Source organism: Hyperolius riggenbachi, chromosome 5 (assembly GCF_040937935.1).
Source record: "Hyperolius riggenbachi isolate aHypRig1 chromosome 5, aHypRig1.pri, whole genome shotgun sequence".
NCBI lineage: Eukaryota > Metazoa > Chordata > Amphibia > Anura > Hyperoliidae > Hyperolius > Hyperolius riggenbachi.
Window position 1 is genome coordinate 185,130,533 of NC_090650.1, and position 24,305 is coordinate 185,154,837.

At 43.8% G+C, this 24,305-nt stretch overlaps 1 protein-coding gene across 3 annotated transcripts in view; it reads right to left on the reverse strand.

The window, feature by feature from the left end:
• SLC12A7 (solute carrier family 12 member 7) overlaps positions 1-18,235 on the reverse strand; it is a 715,067-nt gene extending 696,832 nt beyond the window's left edge. For all 3 annotated transcript variants that reach the window (XM_068236473.1, XM_068236472.1, XM_068236469.1), the window contains exon 1: positions 17,955-18,235. In XM_068236473.1, coding sequence (XP_068092574.1) covers positions 17,955-18,159 — 205 coding nt within the window. In that variant the 5' untranslated portion in view covers positions 18,160-18,235. The remainder of the gene's footprint in view (positions 1-17,954) is intronic.
• Positions 18,236-24,305: the final 6,070 nt, after the last annotated feature.

Consider the following 24,305-nt stretch of genomic DNA (forward strand, 5'->3'; position numbering starts at 1 on the left):
TCATATGTATGCCTCAATATACTTGTCTGCTGCTTATACAGGTGATGATAGCCCACACCACAACCAACAGTGGGGGACTCACCAAGTTCAAGGACTCTAGTGACCATGTTTAGCTTCACAGATGGGAAGTTTAGGGTCTCCCCTCACCACGAACATTTGAAAGGAGAAGTGGTTAATGAATATTGCTTTACATGCCACATACCAATGTTAAACTTTAATAATGCATTACATGCTATATACTGTATCAGTGTACAAATAGTTTTTACTAAACAAGACCGTACACAGATTCATCAGCACACGCAAGTCCACACCTGCGCATCCAGATTCATCAATATCTTTTCTCCACAAATGCTAAACAACATAAATTTGCAATAAGCACATACATTTGGAATAAACACATACATATGCAATAAATGTAATAATACCTATAATCACCATATCCTTTACCACCTTCAGGTTAGAATTTTATGATGCATAAAACATTACATGCTGTATACCAGTGTGCAAATCATTTGTACTCAACAAGACCGTAATCTCATTTATCAACACACGCAAGTCCACACCTGTGCATTCAGATTCACCAGTATGCACATAAGTGCAAATGTATACATATTCACCTTCATGCACAGAAGGTCAGAACTCACAACCATGACCAGGTTCTTACCCTTCCAATTCCATGTAGAGCGCCTCCACCATCCAGGGCTAAGAAATTTGCCCTAGATCATGAGTCAATCACCACGTTAAAAGAATAAATGTTCAGGGTGATAGGGACAGCAGGGATGAGGGGGCTCAATGCACACATTGACCATTCAACCATCTAATCCTCCTCCAGAAAACAAACCAGGTCAATGTCTCCATTGCACCTCCTTTTCGTGTTTTTAGAGTGATCCCGATTGCAATGTTAAAAAAGCGAATTGCGATCACTCAAAAACTCACGTGAAAATGTACAATGAAAATTATGCGCAAATCGCAAAAAAATTGCTGCCACAAAACGCTAGCAATTTTGCTAGCATTTTGCAATCCCTAGTTTGAATGGGTCCTAAGGGGCCTGGTCATAGGCCCCCCACGCACAGTAGCCCACAACTACACCAAATTAGATAAACCACAAAACTATCATTACAGAAGACATAAATGGCTTTATTTTGGTGTACAGTTGCCATTAACCCAAAGAGGGGGCCAAAAATAGAAAGAATGGGGAGCGCTCAAAACGGAAAATTGTATACTCACCTAACGGTAATTTTCCTTTCCATGTGCATCCATGGCAGCATACATATGGTTAAGCCCCACCCCTACCAATTAACAGGACCTTAGCTATAAAAGAAAGTGACCCCTAGCTAGCAGCATTCTCATTGACTAGCCGAACCGGAGAACAGCAAAAAGTCAACAAAAAGAAAGGGAGGGAAATCCCTATGCTGCCATGGATGCACATGGAAAGGAAAATTACCGTTAGGTGAGTGTACAATTTTCCGTTTTCCATATGCCTCCATGGCAGCATACATATGGGATCTAACTAGCAGAAAAAAGTAAGGGTGGGACAAGACTTGCTGACCAAAAATAATTTCAATTAAGGCTTTAACAGATTCAGAAATAACTTTCTTTCTAAATTTTGACATTGACTGGGGTATTGAGGCTACCCATTCTGGTAAAAGCAGCAGATTTCTGGCAGCACTACAGGACAATTACTTGACTCAAATGGTAACGGAACCAACTAGGGGGAATGCGTTACTGGATCTGATCATTTCGAATAGACCAGATAATGTATCAAATGTGCAGGTTCAAGAACATTTGGGAAATAGTGATCACAACATGATAACGTTTGATCTGGTGACTGATAGGCCACGGGGCAGCGGGACCACTAAAACTATGAATTTTAGAAAAGCAAAGTTCAATCAAATCAGGCAGGCACTAAGTTTGGTGAACTGGGATAATATACTACAAGGGGAGGACACTGAAGGGAAATGGCAAGCTTTTAAACGTATTCTCAATCAATATTGTAGTATGTATATCCCATATGGAAACAAAATGTCTAGGAATAAAAAAAGGCCTCTATGGATGAATAGAAAGGTTAAAGATAAAATGAAGAGGAAAAAGAATGCCTATAAGGTCCTAAAACAGGAGGGGACCGAGGCTGCACTAAGCAATTATAAGGAGTGCAATAAAAATTGTAAAAAAGAAATTAGGCTGGCAAAGATCGAAGCTGAAAATCAAATCGCTAGGGATATCAAATCTAACCCAAAAAAGTTTTACAAGTACATCAACTCTAAAAAAAGAAAGGTAGACTGTATAGGACTCCTAAAGGATGAGGGTGGGAACTCAATGGTGGATGACCAAGGTAAGGCAGAGTTATTAAATGCTTTCTTTGCTTCTGTCTTTACAAAGGAAACAGCACTGTTGCAAATTACAGAGGCGGAAGAGTCTCAATCTTCTAACTGTAATATTAAATACTTAACGCAGGAAGAAGTAAAGGCAAGACTAAATAAATTAAAAATAGACAAGGCACCTGGCCCGGATGGCATGCATCCTCGGGTCCTAAGGGAATTAAGTTCAGTTATAGATAGACCCCTTTATCTTATCTTTTGTGACTCTCTTGCAACTGGCAGAGTCCCAGTGGATTGGCGTACAGCCCACGTTTTCCCATTATTTAAGAAGGGCAAAAAATCAGATCCAGGAAATTATAGACCTGTAAGCTTAACATCAGTTGTATGCAAACTATTTGAGGGGTTACTAAGAGATACTATACATGACTTCATAGTAGAAAATAATCTTATTTCTCAGCATCAACATGGGTTTACTAAAGACAGGTCCTGTTTGACTAACATGCTCAGCTTTTATGAGGTAGTGAATGCTAATATGGATATTGGGAATGCTGTAGATGTGATATACTTAGACTTTGCTAAGGCATTCGACACTGTTCCCCACAAAAGTCTGGTGCAAAAGATGAGGATGCAAGGACTGGGGAAGAGTCTGTGTGCTTGGATAGGGAACTGGCTAATGGACAGAAAACAAAGAGTTGTGGTCAATGGATCATACTCAAAATGGGAGACTGTTAGCAGTGGGGTCCCACAGGGGTCTGTACTGGGTCCAGTGCTCTTCAATTTATTTATTAATGACCTAGTGGATACAGTAGTGAGCAATGTTGCTATTTTTGCAGATGATACAAAATTGTGCAGAATCATCAACTCTAAGGAAGATAGTGTTATATTGCAACAGGATCTGGATAGGATGGCTATATGGGCACATACATGGCAGATGAAATTCAATGTTGACAAATGTAAAGTCATGCATTTTGGTCGTACCAATGGTCTAACACCATACAAAATAAATGGGATACAGTTGGGGACATCAAACTTGGAGAAGGACTTAGGAGTACTCATCGACAACAAGTTAAATAATCGTACTCAATGCCAAGCCGCTGCAGCTAAAGCTAACAAAATTTTGGGATGCATTAAAAGGGAAATAAAAACTCGAGATGCTAGCATAATATTGCCCCTGTTTAACTCTCTAGTAAGGCCACATCTGGAATATGGAATTCAGTTCTGGGCACCACATTACAAAAAAGATATTGCAGTTTTAGAGCAGGTGCAGAGACGAGCAACAAAATTGATACGTGGGATGGAAGGTCTCACTTACCAAGAAAGGTTAGATAAACTGGGTTTATTTAGTCTAGAGAAAAGACGCCTTAGAGGAGATCTAATTAACATGTATAAATACATCAGAGGGCAATATAATAGCTTGGCGGATGAGCTTTTTGTCCCTAGGCCTTCTCAAAGGACTAGAGGACATGATCTGCGCATGGAGGAAAAACGTTTTAGCCATTTATTTAGGAAAGGGTTCTTTACAGTAAGAGTGATTAAGATGTGGAATGCATTGCCACAGGAAGTCGTTATGGCAAACTCTATACCTGCATTTAAAGGGGGCTTAGATGCTTTCCTTGCGTTGAATGACATCCATGGCTACAATTACTAGGTAATGCCAATGATGTTAATCCAGGGATTTTATGATCAACAGGGATATGTGAGGGAGCAGGCTGGAGTTGTACTTTGTACTGGTTGAACTCGATGGACGTATGTCTTTTTTCAACCAAAGTAACTATGTAACTATGTAACTATGTAAATTAAACTGAAGCGGAGGCTGCTGGATTGACTCTGAAATGGGCAATGAAAGTATGGACAGAGGACCAGTTGGCAGCCGGGTGAATCTTTGCCCGGATAGCGAAGGTGGCACAGGGGACAGCTGAGAAGAGTGCACTGTGATGCCACCCAGAGGGACAAGGTAAAAAAACCTGATAATAGGCTAGCCTTAATAAAAGGCTTTGTTGATTCATTTGAGCCATGAAGAGATCTTTTGAGTTTGAGGTTAGCTGGCTCTTTCTCAGACCTGATGGAATTATGAAGAGCTGTTCTGATTTCCTGACGCTCCCTTGCTACATTCACATAGGCTCTAAGTGTTCTTGCAACATCTAGAACATGCAGATCAGAGGAATTTGGATCCATAAAAGATGGCACTGTCCGATCCTGATTAAAGGGAAGCCCGGAAGTGAAGTGCTGTAGTGGTCTCAAAACTACTGAGTAGAATGTCAAGAATGAGCCCCTAGATCCTGGAGCTTGGAAACTCTTCTGTCCGAAGAGATAGCGACTAGAGGCATAGTTCTTAAGGTTAAGTCTTATTTCCTGCAGTCTTCCAATGGGTCAAAAAGAGGTTTTGCTAGGTAACTGAGAACCTGTGCAGTTCCCACTTTGGAAAAAGGTTGCAATTAGGATGCTTGTTTTTGATGGCAGCCTTCATAAATTGCACTATTAGAGGGTGAGAGACCCAGCAGTAATCCGTCAAAGCAGAGATAGCAGAAACCTGCACTTTGAGAGTGCGAGCCAATTGTTTTTCTAGGCCAATCTGGAGGAAGCTAAGAATAGGTTGTGCTGGTGGAGCCATTGGATCAAAATTATTTACCAGAGCAATTGTGAAAAAATATTTTCAAGTTTGTGGTAGTTTTCCCTGCTTTTAGCAGTGTGTTCGCCAATGATTCTGAGTTTACCAGGTCTCTAAGCTTCCTCCCACAATCCTTAAACCATTAAATAAGGGATTGAGGAGACAGATGATAAATTGAGTCCTGGGACAGGGGGTTTGGTCTGACTGGAAGAAGAATAGGAGGTTCCAACTTCAGGCTCCAAATTAGAGGGACTCATAGCTGGCATGGCCAGAATGGACCCACCTCCAGGAGTACCACTTAGAATTTTGAAGATAAGTGGAGTTGGAGGAAAAAAACAGAGACCATTCAGAAATTTCAGGTGTTGCCAGAGCACCCTGAGCCCTTGAATGTGGGGGCGAATCTCCTCGAGCTGGCATTTAGTTGATGTAGGTTGCCATCAGGTCCACCTACCCAATGGTCACAGATCACTCTGGATATATTTTATTGAGTGGCCACAAGCTATTGCCTCAGTCCCCTTGATTGAGAAAATCTGCCGCAGAGTTCTGAGGCCCTATGAGATAGACTGCCATGATGCTGCAGAAATTGCTCTCTGCACTGGAGATAATATTGCTGACCTCTAACATGAGGAACAGACTCCTTGTGTCCCTCTGCTACCTGATATCAAAGACTGACGTCTCATCCCAGTGATGGCTGAAGGTCTGAAGCACCATATAAGCCACCCTGTGTTTGAGTATATTTGCAGTGATCGATCAGCTTTGTTTTGACTATTTTACCTAGGCTAATACGACCTGTAGACATGTCAAACCATGCTTGCATCTTTACGAGTTATGGGTGAACGATTGGTTAATAATTGTTGAGCTTGTGTTTAGCCACCACCGCAGACAGTTTCATCGTGGGAGTGAGAAGGATGGTCTGAGAGTAACTCTGGTGGTTTCATTGATGGAGAAACCTTAGTTGGAATGGGTAGATGTGCCAGTGAACCCATTTGACCATTTGGATTGTAGATGACGAAGTGCCCAGGAGGTGTATACAACACCTTGATTAATGAATATAGTATGATAATCAGCACTCGCCAACTTTTGGCAGCAATTTTCTCATCTGGTTACTGCATTGGATATAGATTGGAATCTTGCTCCTGGAAAGATTAGGTCCTCAGAAGGAGTTAGGTGGCTTTCCTCCTTGTTTGTTAACCAGCCAAAGACAGACAGTGTTTGAAGAAGAATCTGTTGCTAACACAGTAGAGCCTTGGGATCTGAGGCTAGCAACAAAAGATTGTCTAAATAGTGATAAAGTCCTAACTTTGCTTTCTCAACTGAGCCACCAGACACACTAGTACCAAAAAAGGTTGTCATGGCTGTGATAATGTCGAGAAGGAGGATGGTTACTGGAGAAGAATGTTACCAACTGCATGGTGGAAAGAAGTTTGAAATAATAAATGTATCTGCCAAGTCTATTGAATATATTCAGTTCTGTAAGGGAATGGCTGGTCCATTCATTTGTTGTAACTTCATCTTGAATGTTTTCAGAAAGATGAAGATTTAGGAATTTCAGATCCAGTACTGAACGCAGATCACCTGACTTCTTTACAATGAAGAGAGGAGAGTAGACTTCCTGAAAGCGCTCCTCTTCTGGAACCAACATAACAGCCGTTTTCTGCAATGAGTCATGAATGTAAAAGAGCAGGTCTCTGTAAAGACAAAGTGACTGAGTGGTGGAGTGAACTTGCACATCCAAGAAAAACCGAACCACTCTGTATCTGTGGCCCACTCATCCTTTATTGTTTTTGTCCAGATAATATGGAACTGCTGAAGTCTTGCAGCTACTATCTGGACTTCAGAATTGTCAATAGGACTCTGCGCTGACTGCTTTGTGAGCTTATGGAGATTAGCATGTGAAGTTTGCCAATTCCTATGGTCTGGTCTTTCCTTCCGCAATGTCTTCTCTCCTTTGATATAATACCAGCCTTGGTGGCTGTTGGTTGCCAGATCCAACTTGTTACTAAAAAGATTTCTTCCATCAAACAGAATTTTAAATACATTTTGTTGGAAGCTGGGATCAGCAGACTAGATTTTTTTTTTTTTTTTTTTAACAGGCCAATTCACTGTCTTGCAAAAAGCCTGGCATATTAAGTGGACTGCACAAAATCTATAGCCGCTTCCCTAATAAACTTAGAGACAATACGAAAGTTCTCTAAGCTGCCAGGATAGAATCAGAATCCTTGTCCACTTCCGTGGCAACTGAAGATAAAGCCAGGGCTGGTTTACATGCCCCTCCAGTAGTGGTATACACCATCGTTAAAACTATATCAAGTTAATGATCTAGGACATCTTAAAAAGTAATCAAGACTTTTAACCTTACATGGCATGCAAGACACATGACTGACATGTCCACCATGGAAGCGAACGCTAGGACTGGAGAATTTTCTTGAAGAAAAAGGATGATGTTTGTTAAGTCTGCTTTTTCAGGAAGGACTTTCTCCTTACCTTTTCCCATTAATCTTTATTTGATCTCTTTCAAGACAGGAAAGGAGAATGATAATTATTTCAGACGTTTCTTAGCCTGGAGAAGGGTTTCCTCTTCCCAGTGAATGGCTTCACAGATGGTTTGAATAAAGGAGAAATAGAAACCAGATATCTGTATGCTCCCTCTCATTGGATTCCTGCTAAACCATAGATGATGGAGGATATTCAGTATCTTCATTGATTTGCTGGGAGGATGCTTGGGGACCAAAGAGCCTACATAGGAGTCCATTGATTCCTGGACAGCCTGCTTTATCATCTTGGATGTGTGCATCTGGTGGAACTCTGGCTCTTTTCTCATCTGGTGGAAACAGATCTACTTTACTGATTTCCCTGGCATGGTTCTGTCGCCACAAGCCCACCAATCTGGGGGGCTATGGTGCCTAGGGATGGTCGGAAATGCCAATTTCCGATTCCGCCATTGCCAAATACCGATTCCGCTTTCCGCTACCAATTTCCGCATTCCAATGCGGAATTTTCGCCGGAAAACGCGGAAATTCGGCCTGAATTTAACATCGATTTTCTCAAAAACTATAAGATCTTTTTGAAAACTTTTTTTGCATCGTGTTCAGGAGATTCTGCTTAATAAACCCTGAAAATGTGGTGTTTTTAGGACTTACGGGGGCTTTGCTATTAACCGCTAAAGTCGGCGGATTTTTACTGTAATGTAAATGCAGAAAATTGGCAGATGCGGATTTTCTGCATTCTACATTACAGTAAAAATCCGCCGACTTTAGTGGTTAATAGCAAAGCCCCCGTAAGTCCTAGAAACACTAAATTTTTAGGGTTTATTAAGCAGAATCTCCTGAACAAGATGCACAAAAAAGTTTTCAAAAAGACCTCATAGTTTTTGAGAAAATCGATGTTAAAGTCGGGCGGAATTTCCGCGATTTCCGGCGGAAATTTCCGCGATTTCCGACGGAAATCCGCCTAACGCACTTGCATTACCGATTTCCGCATTCCGATGCGGAAATGCAATTTCCGATCGGAATTTCGGAAATTGCATTTCCGTGGAATCCGAATGAGCATCCCTAATGGTGCCTTTAACTGGGACCTGATCCTCCAGTTCCCAGGCAGATTATTTACCTGCTCCTTGAGCAGGATCCTGAGTGATGATATAAAGATCTAAAGCAGGATCTCAAATGATGACAAAGAACTAATGTCCTAGAACTGTGGTGGGAACTTGCCCTCCTTTGTTCTCTTCTTACTGGGCTTGTATATAAAAAAGTACAGCACAGCCCATTTATGGAAGGTGTGCTCTCTTTTTTTTGTAGAAAAGCCGGGTCACTTACCTGTATGACTCTTACCTATTGACCTTAGAATTATCTGTTTCTGGCACAGTGTGATCCAGAATGCAGTCCAACGGACCACAAGAGATGAAATAAGTAAGATAAGAGGTACATGAAACGTAGCAGAAAAATAAGAAATCAGATAATACTTTCATGCAAGGAATGCTATGTCATTTATATTGCACATAGTACACAATACTGTTCATATAACTGTTTATAATGAGAATGGCAGATGATAAAATATAGTACATAGTGCTACCAAGATACTTGGAATAACTTACCTCCTCCTGCAGCTTGAGAAGCATTACAGAGGGACAGCAAATAATAGTGTCTTTACCTTTAAGCCAGACATAGAGGGAGGTAGTGTTGCAGCCAGCACAGTCCTGTGTGTAGCCAGCCTTGTGAGAGGAGGGGAGGAGAGCTCAGCTGTGAGGAGATCTTTGCTGTGCCCAGAGCAGGGATTGGAGAGGAGTCACTGCAAACACTTCCTGGTCTGATGGCTGTGCGTTTCAAGCTGGATGCACTCTAAGCCATGTGCTTCAGAGCCTTTCACTGTGAGAAGCAGGGAGACGCTGCAGGACCTGGAGAGGCTGAAGTATGCCTCACATAATGGAGCCTGAGCAGTCAGGAGACAGAGCAAGAGATACAGGTGAGAGGGATCACACTGAACACTCAGCAGCACCAAACACCCAGCAGGAGAAGCTGAACTATGCACCACTAACCTGTGCAACTGCAGACAGCAGACAGGAAGAAAAAAAGGTGAGAAGGATCACACTGTGCTCTGCAATCGTATTTAAAGGGATACTGTAGGGGGGGGGGGGGGGGTCGTGGGAAAATGAGCTGAACTTACCCGGGGCTTCTAATGGTCCCCCGCAGACATCCTGTGCCCGCGCAGCCGCTCACCGATGCTCCGGCCCCGCCTCCGGTTCACTTCTGGAATTTCTGACTTTAAAGTCAGAAAACCACTGCGCCTGCGTTGCCGTGTCCTCGATCCCGCGGATGTCATCAAGAGCGCACAGCGCAGGCCCAGTATGGTCTGTGTCTGCGCAGTACACTCCTAGTGATATCAGCGGGAGCGAGGACACGGCAACGCAGGCGCAGTGGTTTTCTGACTTTAAAGTCAGAAATTCCAGAAGTGAACCGGAGGCGGGGCCGGAGCATTGGGGAGGATGTCTGCGGTAGACCATTAGAAGCCCCGGGTAAGTTCAGCTCATTTTCCCCCGACCCCCCTACAGTATCCCTTTAAGTCATGCAGAGCAGCCATAAAGGGGGGAAAAGATCATTTAGATCAAGCTCCCACCATCACCCCAGATATAAGGTCCCTGAATAATTTGACATTTAGTCACAACAGGGCTGTGACCAGGAGAGGCTGAACCTGGCCGGAACGCCGCAGGAATGTCGGCGAGGTAAGAGTAAAATAAATTAAATAGCGATGAAACACTAAGGAATCTGTTCGGAGGTGAGGACAAAAATGAGAATGCTGCTAGCTAGGGGTCACTTTTTTTTATAGCTAAGGTCCTGTTAATTGGTAGGGGTGGGGCTTAACCAGAGCCGGGACAAGGTCCTCCAGCACCCAAGGCTGAGACACCAAAGTGCGCCCCTCCATCCCTCCCACCCCAGCTGTCACACACTGATTGCTATTAGACTAAGAGGCGCCACAGGGTCCACAACCTCCCCAACACCTTAATATCTAGTTATCTGGCTTGCAGTCACTGCCATGTATCCCCTTTTCTTATTTCTTTCTGCTTCAAACACAATTAGGAATGACAGCTGAATGAATTGTGCACCCCTCCTACACTGCGCCCTGAGGCTGGAGCCTCTCCAGCCTATGCCTCGGCCCGGCCCTGGGCTTAACCATATGTATGCTGCCATGGAGGCATATGGAAAGATTGTTATATCAACCACTTCACCCCAAAGGCGTTTTTACCCTAACGGACAATCGGGATTTTCACCTTTCAGTGCTTATCCCTTTCATTTGCTAATAGCTTAATCACTACTAATCACAATAAAATGATCTATATCTTGTTATTTTCACCACCAATTAGGCTTTCTGGGGTTGATATTTGTTTTCAGTAATTACTTTATTTTCTATGCATTTTAAAAAGGGAAAAACAAGGAAAAAATACACTATTTCTCCAAGTTCACCCCCTATAGTTTTAATATAAAACACTGCTACTGTGTATAAAACCCACACATTTTATCTGCCTATTTGTCCTGGTTATTACACAATGTTAATTATGTCCCTAGTACAAAGTATGGTGACAATATAGTATTTGGAAATAAAGGTGTATTTTTTCTTTGGTGTTTTTTTTTCCACTATTATCACGTGCACACGCACAGCGGCAGCACCACTGTCTGACTTATAGAAACGTCCTTGAGCCATTAAGAGGCTCTAGCAGGATGTTTTTATAAGTCAGCTTGTCATTAAGTGGTTCATAATGTCACCCTCAGGCTAGGTGCACACATAGCAGAAACGCTAGCGTTTTTGCCGCTAATGGCTATTGGCCGCAGGAAAAAAAAATTATATAAAAACACATATGCATTTTCTATGCGTCTTCAAACCTGCGGTTTAAAAAACGCTGGTTTTGTTGCATAATATTCATAAACGCATCAAAAACGCACATAGTGAAAGTCAATGGTAACGCAATGGTATGCATTTTTCATGCATTTTCCAGGCATTTTTCTATGCATTTTTTTCCCCAAAAAATTGTTTAATGATGTATTTCCGCTTCCTGTTGTCTTCCTAGTGATTTGCATAAAACGCAAAAGAAAAACGCATCACAAATGCATACAAAACGCATATACGTTTTATATATGCAAACCACAAAAGCATTAAAACGCACGCAAAACGCATCTGCGGTAAAAAAAAAAAACGCTAACGCAAATGTATGAAAAACGCTGTAAAAACGTGGAACACACAATGACGCACACAACAGTAACATAAAACGTGACATAAAACGCAGCCTTTCACGTTATGTTATGTGTGCACCCAGCCCTAAAGGTGGGCCACCTCTGGAATACCAACCAGGGATTAAAAGAAAAAAAAGCCAGAGGTGTCTGCTTAGACAAATATCAAAAATGTATTGTTGAGCCATAAATACAATCACACTTAGTTACCCCTTATCCCCCCTATAAAAAGTTGTAACCACAGCCGTCATACCCGGCCACAAATCAGGTGATATAACGTCTGATCACCACACACACCAAACTGACTCAAACACCTGCAGGGAAAAGGGCTGGTTCACACGGCCGTCTGCCCATGTTTTGGCGGCGGTGCGTTCGTCGGCGTTGTGGCAGCGTCGCGTTTGGGCTTTCAGCGGTTTTCCGTGGCTTTCAGTTGCAGTCAGCGTTTTTCTTCCCCATAGAGGGAAATTAGCCGCGGCGGTTAACCGCTCCAGGGCACTACATGTAGAGTCCAGGGTCTACTCCCGGAAACGGACGGGTACGCGCCTTCGGCGGGTGAATGGGCGACCTTAGCAATGGTGGGGAGCGGTAAGTACCCAATTACTTACTGCATATATAAGATTGGTAACTGTAAGGACATTGTGACACCTTTGGATGTCTGATCACCACACACACACACCAAAATGACTCAAACACCTGCAGGGAAAAGGACTGGTTCACACGGCCGTCTGTCCAGCTTTTGGCGGCGGTGCGTTCATCTGCGTTTTGGCAGCGTCGTGTTTGGGCTTTCAGTTGCAGTCAGCGTTTTTCTTCCCCATAGAGGGAAATTAGCCGCGGCGGTTAACCGCTCCAGGACACTACATGTAGAATCCAGGGTGTACTCCCGGAAACTGACGGGTACGCGCCTTCGGCGGGTGAATGGGCGACCTTAGCAAATGGTGGGGAGCGGTAAGTACCCAATTACTTATTGCATATATAAGATTGGTAACTGTAAGGACATTGTGACACCTTTGGTCTCTGAGAAAGCGGGAGCCCCGCGAAACGACTGTAAGGCCGGTGTTTGTACCCCCAATGCTTGTATGCCTATCGCTTTGATCTAATAAACCCAAAACTGCATGGAGTTGGTGCTGCGCCTTTTGATCTACTTTCTTTATAGAGTTCAGGGTCGCCTCGAACACCAGGGAAAGTCGGGATCGGAATGCCACATTCACGCAAAAGCTGGTAAAAGCCCGGTACGAACACTCCCATTAACCTGAATGGGAGTGTTTAACGCTGAATTCCCGAACACTGGCGGTAAACGCAGGGCAGACGCCTGTGTGAACCAGCCCTAAGGTTGTATGAGATCTCAGATAAGGCAATTGAAAGTGCGTGCATCACTTTTCTTCACTTGAGAAAATCAAGCACTTGTATATCCTGCAGAGATTGACAATCAAATGGTGAGTAGGTGGAACAGTAGACAATCTGGATATACATATTTTTCCTTCCCAAGGGAGTAAACAAAGCTGGCATGCAGATCCACTAGTACAATGTCCAGTGCACTGTTAGTAACCTTGGCTGAGAAGCGACACCAAGTGACATGTGTAACCCCTGTCAACTTCTTATACAGGATCTTCTCAAAAAATTAGCATATTGTGATAAAGTTCATTCTTTTCTGTCATGTACTGATAAACATTAGACTTTCATATATTTTAGATTCATTACACACAACTGAAGTAGTTCAAGCCTTTTATTGTTTTAATATTGATGATTTTGGCATACAGTTCATGAAAACCCAAATTTTCTAGCTCTAATAATTAGCATATTTCATCCGACCAATAAAAGAAAAGTGTTTTTAAAACAAAAAAAAGTCAACCTTCAAATAATTATGTTCAGTTATGCACTCAATACTTGGTCGGGAATCCTTTTGCAGAAATGACTGCTTCAATGCGGCGTGGCATGTAGGGAATCAGCCTGTGGCACTGCTCAGGTGTTATGGAGGCCCAGGATGCTTCGATAGCGGCCTTAAGCTCACCAGAGTGTTGGGTCTTGCGTCTCTCAACTTTCTCTTCACAATATGCCACAGATTCTCTATGGGGCTCAGGTCAGGAGAGTTGGCAGGCCAATTGAACACAGTAATACCATGGTCAGTAAACCATTTACCAGTGGTTTTGGCACTGTGAGCAGGTGCCAGGTCGTGCTGAAAAATTAAATCTTCATCTCCATAAAGCTTTTCAGCAGATGGAAGCATGAAGTGCTCCAAAATCTCCTGATAGCTAGCTGCATTGACCCTGCCCTTGATAAAACACAGTGGACTAACACCAGCAGCTGACATGGCACCCCAGACCATCACTGACTGTGGGTACTTGACACTAGACTTCAGGCATCTTGGCATTTCCCTCTCCCCAGTCTTCCTTCAGACTCTGGCACCTTGAATTCCGAATGACATGTAAAAGTTGCTTTCATCCGATAAAAGTACTTTGGACCACTGAGCAGTCCAGTGCTGCTTCTCTGTAACCCAGGTCAGGCGCTTCTGCCTCTGTTTCTGGTTCAAAAGTGGGTTCATGCTTCCATCTGCTGAAAAGCTTTATGGAGATGAAGATTTCATTTTTCAGCACGACCTGGCACCTGTTCACAGTGCCAAAACCACTGGTAAATGGTTTACTGACCATGGTATTACTGTGCTCAATTGGCCTGCCAACTCTCCAACCTGAACCCCATAGAGAATCTGTCGGATATTGTGAAGAGAAAGTTGAGAGACGCAAGACCCAACACTCTGGATGAGCTTAAGGCCGCTATTGAAGCATCCTGGGCCTCCATAACACCTGAGCTGTGCCACAGGCTGATTGCCTCCATGCCACGCCGCATTGAAGCAGTCATTTCTGCAAAAGGATTCCCAACCAAGTATTGAGTGCATAACTGAACATAATTATTTGAAGGTTGACTTTTTTTGTTTTAAAAACACTTTTCTTTTATTGGTCGGATGAAATATGCTAATTTTTTGAGATAATTTGGGTTTTCATGAGCTGTATGCCAAAATCATCAATATTAAAACAATAAAAGGCTTTGAACTACTTCAGTTGTGTGTAATGGATCTAAAATATATGAAAGTCTAATGTATATCAGTACATTACAGAAAATAATGAACTTTATCACAATATGCTAATTTTTTTTAGAAGATCCTGTATAGCACAGGCCTGCGCCAATAACCAGTCCTAGCAGGGCTGTATTAAATGCATAGATTGATAACTTTCAACAGCATCATAGTGTGACTCTGCTCCATGCGGGCTCCCACCGCCGCTAGGTTCAGACGTCCCATAAACATATCACTTATGCGGCTGTATTGTATAAACCTGCATTAACCAGATCCAGCAGGTCTGCACTGATTGGCCAGGCTGCGCACGGTGTCTGCCGGGGGGGGCCCTCTTTCCCATCAGGTAGCGGGGGTGTGCGGCAGCGACCGCAGCAAACACACAGCTAGCAAAGTGCTAGCTGCATGTTTGAAAAAAAATTATTCAAATCGGCCCAGCAGGGCCTGAGCGGTGACCTCCGGCGTCTCTGGACGAGCTGAGCTCATCCAGAACGCTAGGGAGGTTAAAGAGAACCTGAGGTGGGTTTTAAGAATGCTATTAGGACACACTGGTTCTGCATACTATCTCCAGCCTCTGTGTCTGTACTGTGCCCTCCCAGGCCCCCGCTGCGTTCTGCTGTCCCCCAGAAAAAAAAACAAAAAACACCCACTGTGTGGCTGTTTACCTTTGTGCTGCCTGTCACCGCCGCTCCCCTGCCTCCGTCCCTTCCCTCCCCACCTCCGTAAGCTGATTGTTACCTTTAAAGCCTCTTTCACAGTGCGACGTTAAAGTCGCACGTTAGAAGATTTTATAACGCAGACTAACGCACAGCAATACAAAGTCTGTGCGAGATTCACAGTGCACACGTTGCGTTGTGTGTAACGTGTAGCAATATTTAGAAAGTGCTGCATGCTGTGCGTTTAGCAATACATTTGCTGAGTTATGTGTGTTGCACATGCTCAGTAAGGTTTTTGTTTTTAAAAAAAAGTAACGCACCTGCCGTTTTCACTCCATCACTGTGCGACGAAAACTGCGCACCAAACGCAGGGATAAAGAATGTACTATAACGTCCAAGTTATAGTCTTTCAATGCGTTGCATTATGGGCACGTTATGCGACCTTAACATTGCATCAAACGCACCGTCCCACTGTGAAAGAGGCCTTAAAGAACACCTGAGCTGACACTATATCTATGCCAGTGTGTAGTTTTGGATCTTTCTACTTACCTGTAAGCAGTAGAACATTGTACCGTGTTAGCCATCAGTGAAAGCAGAAAGTTTTGAATAAGGATGATACCATTTATTGCCTAACTTAAAAGAAAAAGAGTAAGCTATCAGCTAAGAAGCCTTCTTCAGACTCTGTTCCTGTATACTGACAAGATGTTAGACCACATAGCTATAAATGTCATTTAGATACCTTAATTACAAAAGAACATCCAAAGAAGGTCTTGACAGCATGTTTGCTCCCTGCTTTCCCAATCCCCTTAACGTGTATTACTTTAAAGTGATGGTTGACTCCTGATGTAGCATTGAGTACCTTAGCCCTGGATGGGGGAGGTGCTCTACGTGGAATTGGGAGCAGTAATAAGCTGGTCATGGTTGTCAGTTCTGTCCTCCTGTTCATGCACATGAATAAGTATGCGTTTGCACATATCTGCATGCTGATGAATCTGGATGCACAGGTGTGGACTTACGCGTGCTGATAAATCAGCTTGTTGAGCAAAAACTACTTACACACTAGTACGGTTATATAGCATGTAATGCATTATTAATTAAAGTTCAACATTGGTATGTAGCATATACTGTATATACTCGCGCATAAGCCTAATTTTTCGGCACAAAAAATGTGCTGAAAAGTTACCCCCTCGGCTTATATGCTAGTCAGTGGAGCAGAACAGATGGTGGAGCAGGTTTTGTTTCTGGTTCCCTGCAACATGGTGTGCAGAGCTGCTCAGGACTACCTGTGTCCCCTGGCTTGTGGAGCAGAGCGTGCAAGCAATGTGTCAGCGGTGCAGTGATCAGGGATTCTTCCTGTGTGGCAAACGCTGTGTCTCATATCTATAACGCTATCTAGTGGGGCCTTGAGACACAGCTGTATCAACCTTGGGGCACATCTGGCTATGGGGAGGAGGCTGACTTGTACTGGGGGCACATTTGGCTACTGTGGAGGGGGTTTATACGTGAGTCAATCACTTTTTCCTGGTTTCTGAGGGAACAGTGGGTACCTCGGCTTATACAAGGGCCAGCTTATATGCTAGTAGATACGGTAATGGGTACTTATCCGTTAGCCGGGCGCATCCGGCAGGTGGCGCTAATTACTATTCCCCCTCCAGGCCGACATGGATGGTAGGGAAAGATGTAACTCTGGTGGAGTTTTGTCGCCACCTAGAGGATGCGCCCGGCTAATGGATAAGTACCCGGTAATGCACTATTCAATGCATTTTAACCAACAAGCTTATAAAGGATATGACGATCACAAAAAGTACAGCTGAGGCGTAACAAAACCGCCAGCAATTCACCAGAAGTGCCACCTCCTTAGCAGAACAACAATCCAATCCACAATGAGACAAAGCAGAGGGCATATTCAAGTTTCAAATCCAAGTTTTATGCACACAAAAATGGCATTGAAACACTCACATTGGACGAGGGAGGTTGACAGCTGTTTCACCTTTCACGAAGGCTTGTTTGGTCCTGTGAGTTTTTTTAATGCCATTTTTGTACAAATAAAACTTAGATTAGCAACTTGAATTTATACTATAAGCTTTACTGTATGGTCAAATCATAGTGGTGACATGCGGTGTGACTTTTCAGTTATGTTGCGATCTGATGACAACACAACTGACTCGGTGTGTGAAAGGGTCCTAAGGTCACGTAAGCAGTGTAACAAATGCTGTGTAATGCAGCTTACCTCACTGCAATTCACTGCCTATGCAATGTTCACAGTGCAGCAGGTGCATTGCGGTAAAACAGCTTGCAGTATGGTAAGCCACTGCCTTTTACCAGTAAAACTGACATGTTAACAGTAGAGGAGAAGCATATGTTTCATTGACTGTATGCTTCACTGTATCCGGCATAACGCAAGCATGACATGCGGTGAAGCTGTCCTGATTCATTGCATTGCGTTCTTGCTGTCACAGGGAACATTAACACCACTGTGATTGTGGCTTTAATGATTATTACATTTAAGGAGCATGTCTAACACAATGCATTTGCTTTCTAACAATTAAACACTTCAATATATCAAATATAAAAAGATTCTTTAGTACTTACCATATTTGTTGGGTTCTCTTGAATAAGCCAGTATTGGTACAGCACCTGTGTCACATTTTGTAATCTCATTTAAGTGTAAACAAAGCTGGTTGTCAGGGTTTTGCCAAGTCCAGTGAGGCAGTTCAGCAAATGAAGCCTCTTCTCCTCTCACATCTACTTCCCCAGAGGCAGAGGAAGCTGGAGTAACCACAAACCGTTTCTGCATTGTGAATTCTCAAATATACAGTATAAGTAGTAAGTGTTGTGATTCTGCTGAAGATCCCGTAGCTAATACACAGCTTCCATGCAGCAAACCACTATTTTCCAGTGTCGTGCAGTCCTTCCAAGCAATGAAAGTTGAATGGCAATGCTGTTCAGGCACCATGTGTTGTGCTATAGGTGGACTGATTGCAGAGCTCCTCCCTTTAGAATACTAATCATATCTGCTTCCTTGAATTGTCTGACAGTCTCGCTGCTAACTACATAGGGAATATTACTTGTAGCTGTTGTATAAATGTAACCTGCAATTCTTATGCAAGCCATATATTGACAAATTGACCTGACAGATATTTATGAGATTAAAGGTAGCCTACATTGGCAAGATGACATCTGACATGCCCAAAGGATAGATCCCTCTACCCCCCAACTTTTTTTCCCTGAACTCCGCTTTTGCATGATACCCAACTAAGATATAACAGGCTTCATAGGTGCCCTATTGTGTTGGGAAGTGTTTGCATCATAGTTCAAAAAATAAATAAATTATCAGATCTTTAATCAACATCAATATAGAGCCAATACAGACAATACAAGCTATCACAACTACACTCACTCACACTTACACTTGTCCTTATTCCCAGAGAAACTCTTAAGGCCCATTCACACTTAGAAGCGCAATGTTTGCCGGGGTTTTGCGGGAGTGATCTTCCCGTGATTTCACAAGGAAAAATCACTGGACACTGCGTCGATTTTCCCGTGATCGTGTTTAGTGCTTCTATAGCACTGAAACACGATCGCCGGGAAAGCACCTGAAAATGGTGCAGGCTATGCGTTTGCATTTCGCGATTTTGGGCGATTTAACGCAAATTGCCCAAGTAAGAACGGGCCCATAGGGTTTTATTACACTAGTGCTTTCAAAAGCGCTAGCATTTGAGCGTTTTGCCAAAGTCACCGGCAAAACGCTCAAGTGTGAATGGGCCCTTTTCACATTACATAAAGCTTGCAGGAGCAGAATTCCTGCAAGCGCTATGATGTGCAGCGTGACATCAGGATGCCATGGTGCAAAGCTGATTAGTGGTGGTAGTTTCCTTGGTTGATGCAAACTATTGACTTTGCATCAAGAGTCCTTACTCTTCATCCTTCCTCCTACCTACCTTCTTTTATTGAGAATGATGGCCCATTTTTCCTTAGTTTGATGTAACTCTATATCTCAGATATTGTAGCCAATTAGGCTACACTCTCTCCTGGAGCCACTCCCCCCCCTTATAAAAGCGCTGGCTATTACACTCACTCGTGTACCTGCAGTAATTAGTGAAGGGACAGCTGCTGGCAGACTCTCATAGGGAAAGATTAGTTAGGCTCTTGTAGGCTTGTTAGCTTGCTCCTGGCTGATTGTTATTGCTAAAATAGCACCCCACAACAGCTCTTTTGAGAGCTAACGTTCTCCTGATTTTTATTTTTTTTTGTGTTGCCCACTGACACTGCATTATACAGCCCTATCTGTTGCAGTTGGACCTTGGTAATTGCTATTACTGTGCCAGCCAGGCCCTGCCTAACTATCTATACTGGGACACCTACCTATGCCTACCTAACTACTGGGGCACCTACTTGCCTATATGGGGACATCTACCTATGTCTAGCTACCTAGCTATACTAGGGCACCTACCTATGCCTAGCTAACTACTGGGGCACCTACCTATGCCTATCTACCTATACTGGGACACCTACCTATGCCTACCTACCTATACTGGGACTCTTACCTATGCCTACCTACCTATACTGGGACTCCTACCTATGCCTAGCTAACTACTGGGACACCTACCTATGCCTACCTACCTATACTGGGACTCCTACCTATGCCTAGCTAACTGCTGGGATACCTACCTATGCCTACCTACCTATACTTGGACTCCTACCTATGCCTAGCTAACTACTGGGGCACCTACCTATGCCTACCTACCTATACTGGGACTCCTACCTATGCCTAGCTAACTACTGGGGCACCTACCTATGCCTATCTACCTATACTGGGACACCTACCTATGCCTACCTACCTATACTGGGACACCTACCTATGCCTACCTACCTATACTGGGACACCTACCTATACTGTGACTCCTACCTATGCCTAGCTAACTACTGGGGCACCTACCTATGCCTACCTACCTATACTGGGACTCCTACCTATGCCTAGCTAACTGCCGGGTTACCTACCTATGCCTACCTACCTATACTGGGAATCCTACCTCTGCCTAGCTAACTACTGGGGCACCTACCTATGCCTATCTACCTATACTGGGACACCTACCTTTGCCTACCTACCTATACTGGGACTCCTACCTATGCCTACCTACCTATACTGGGACTCCTACCTATGCCTAGCTAACTACTGGGGCACCTACCTATGCCTACCTACCTATACTGGGACACCTACCTATGCCTACCTACCTATACTGGGACACCTACCTATGCCTACCTACCTATACTGGGACACCTACCTATGCCTAGCTAACTACTGGGGCACCTACCTATGCCTACCTACCTATACTGGGACTCCTACCTATGCCTAGCTAACTGCTGGGGTACCTACCTCTGCTTACCTACCTATACTGGGACTCCTACCTATGCCTATCTAACTACTGGGGCACCTACCTATGCCTACCTACCTATACTGGGACTCCTACCTATGCCTAGCTAACTACTGGGGCACCTACCTATGCCTATCTCCCTATACTGGGACACCTACCTATGCCTACCTACCTATACTGGGACGCCAACCTATGCCTACCTACCTATACTGGGACACCTACCTATGCCTACCTACCTATACTGGGACTCCAACCTATGCCTAGCTAACTACTGGGGCACCTACCTATGCCTATTTACCTATACTGGGACACCTTCCTATGCCTACCTACCTATACTGGGACACTTACCTATGCCTACCTACCTATACTGGGACTCCTACCTATGCCTAGCTAACTACTGGGACACCTACCTATGCCTACCTACCTATACTGGGACTCCTACCTATGACTAGCTAACTACTGGGGCACCTACCTATGCCTATCTACCTATACTGGGACTCCTACCTATGCCTAGCTAACTACTAGGGCACCTACCTATGCCTACCTACCTATACTGGGACTCCTACCTATGCCTAGCTAACTACTGGGGCACCTACCTATGCCTACCTACCTATTGCCTAGTTAACTACTGGGGCACCTACCTATGCCTATCTACCTATACTGGGACACTTACCTATGCCTACCTACCTATACTGGGACACCTACCTATGCCTACCTACCTATACTGGGACTCCTACCTATGCCTAGCTAACTACTGGGGCACCTACCTATGCCTATCTACCTATACTGGGACAACTACCTATGCCTACCTACCTATACTGGAGCACCTACCTATGCCTACCTACATACAAGAAGATAATAAGGTTGTTGCTTCATTGTGGACAGACCAAATTTGATCAGCTGGACAGTCACTGTTGTTCTATCATTGAGCTACCACAGCCCGGCGACCATATGGGCTTGAAAACCGCCACGGCCTGCACTCTCGCCATGGTGTGCACCAGTCCAGCATGGCCGTCACTACGCAAACAGCTGTTTGCGGTGCGTTACACGGTGAGTTTGGTCTGTCAGTGTGAAGCAGTACTCTAATTACACTCCCTGATTGATGTATACACATGCAAGATGTTTTAAAGCACTTTATGCCTCCAATTTAGCATTGCAATGTGATTTCTGCCCTTAAAATGCTGCTGTGCATCAAATCAAGATTTTTCCCAGGGACTTTTGGCGTGTATCCCACTCCGCCATGCAAAACTCCAGGTGTGATGGAAAAGATGATGGAAAAAGATGATGGAAAAGATCCCTTGAAACATCTTTTCCATCACTTTTGTGGCCAGCATAAGTGTTTCTAGTTTTCAAAGTTCGCATCCCCATTGAAAGTTTGCGCGAACCGAACCTTTCGCGGAAGTTCGCGAACCGAAAATTGGAGGTTCGGGCCATCTCTATAGGTGCCTTCCTCCTTCTGGCATTTCCAGCATCATTTTGATATAGTATATTCCTATACACTGGCCCTCAATATCTTTATTGTCTTGAATGCTTTTTATCAATAATTCAACCCCAAAATTGCATAATATGGGTGAAAGTGGACAGCCTTGTCTTACTCCATTGTTAACTGTAAATCCTTTCATTATGTGGCCATTTATTTTTATGACATGCTGACTGATTAGAATATAGTCCCTTTATCCTACTGTATATACTCACATATAAGCCAAATTTTTGGGACAAAAAAAGTCCCAAAAGTTGTGTGTGTGTGTGGGGGGGGTCGTCTTATATGCGAGTCGTGTGTAGTGTGTTCCCCCGAGTACAACACCCACCGCAATGTAAAATAAAAAGCTGTCCACTGATGGCTGCGTAACCACCCCAGTCATTTACTCTGTGCTGCAGGTACAGGCAGGTGGCCGTGTTCCCCTTCAGTTCACTGCCAAACAGGATTGCTTTGAAGTGCCTGCTACATCTCTCTCTCTCCCCCGAGTGTTTCCGCAGATTTATGGAAAGTTGTGCGGCTCCTTGCCTCCGGGCCGCCGCCACTGAGACATCTTCTTAAAGGACTTACGAGCTGAGTCATATAAAAAAAGTTAATTACTTTAGGTGAATATCAGACCTTAGGGCAGACGATCACTGGCCCCCTTGCTGTTTACAGATGCTCCATTACTGTAGATTTGCAGAGTAAGGTATTTTATGCAAATCTACAGTAAACAAATCCTGTAGCTAGGTAACGTCCTCCCTCGCTCAGCGCTGATATTTTGTGCTGAGGGGGCGCGGCTAGTGAAGGGCAGTCAGTCATGTGGGTGGTCATGTGGTGACGCCCACATGACATATTACAGTGTATACGGAGCTACGATGTGCCGCTCCCAGGGCTGAAAGCCTGCGCAGCCGCAGTACTGGCTATGCGAACTGCGCAGGCACTGGCAGAGGACTTTTAAAGGGGCGATTCTTAGCGTTGTGAGCTAAGGCGACCCTGGGCCGGGTCGGGGCCTCTAATGATAAGTGGATTATGCTAATGGAGCATCTGTAAACAGCAAGGGGGCCAGTGATTGTCTGCCCTGAGGTCTGATATTCACCTAAGGTAATTAACTTTTTTTATATGACTCGGCTCGTAAGTCCTTTAACGGAAATACATAGCAGTGTCGTCTCTATGATCCCCACCCCGCGTCACACAAGGCACCACTAGAGGGCGTCATAGCAACGAGACTGCTATGGACTTCAGTTACGGAGGAGTCTCGGTGGCAGCCGGGAGGGGGGGGGGGGGGGGGGGGTTTAGAGAGACGCAGGGGACATTTCAAAGCTGCAAGGGCTTGAAACAAAAAGTCTCTAGCAAACCTATCAAAAGCTTTTTCAGCCTCAACTGTGATTACCACAGCTTCCTGCTTTTGAAACCTACATTTATCGATAAAATTAATCACTGTATATATATTATCGTGTATATGTCTGTTCCTTTTTTTTTTTTTTTTTTTTTTTAACTCAGCACACAGACCCAAATTCATGAGTAATCAGTTATAGGTATATATAACAGGTATATGTCTGTTCCTATGAAAACCAGTTTGTTGTTTGCCCAAGAGAAGATCTGTTAATTTAGATTAGATTTTTACATCTGAATTAATTATCGATATTGGTCCATAATCAGAACATTCTTGATGTGTTTTCCCCTCCTTTGGTAGCACTGTAATCACTGCTTTGTTAGTGTTTTCAGAGAACACCTGCTGTACATTAGATGCGTTAACCATTTTACAAAAAGGAGGAACTAGAGCATCCAAAAAACACTGCTTCCCTAACCTCTTTTTCAGACACAGGGGCTTCTAACTCCATTTGCCATTGTTCTGAGATGCGCGGTAGTTTAGCTGCCAACAAGAACATTCCTCATAGCTCTTCTGGCACCTTGTGTGGAAGATTATAAAGGGCATAGTAAAACTCAGTGAAGATCTCTCTGATTAATTCAGTGCTAAAAATAGGAGTTCCTGCTTTATCCTTAATGCATTCAATGAACTTGCTTGCCGTTTCCTTTTTCAACAGATCTGCTAAGATTTTACCAGATCTGTTTGCTCCAAAAGAATAACTTTTTCTTATCTTATGATAT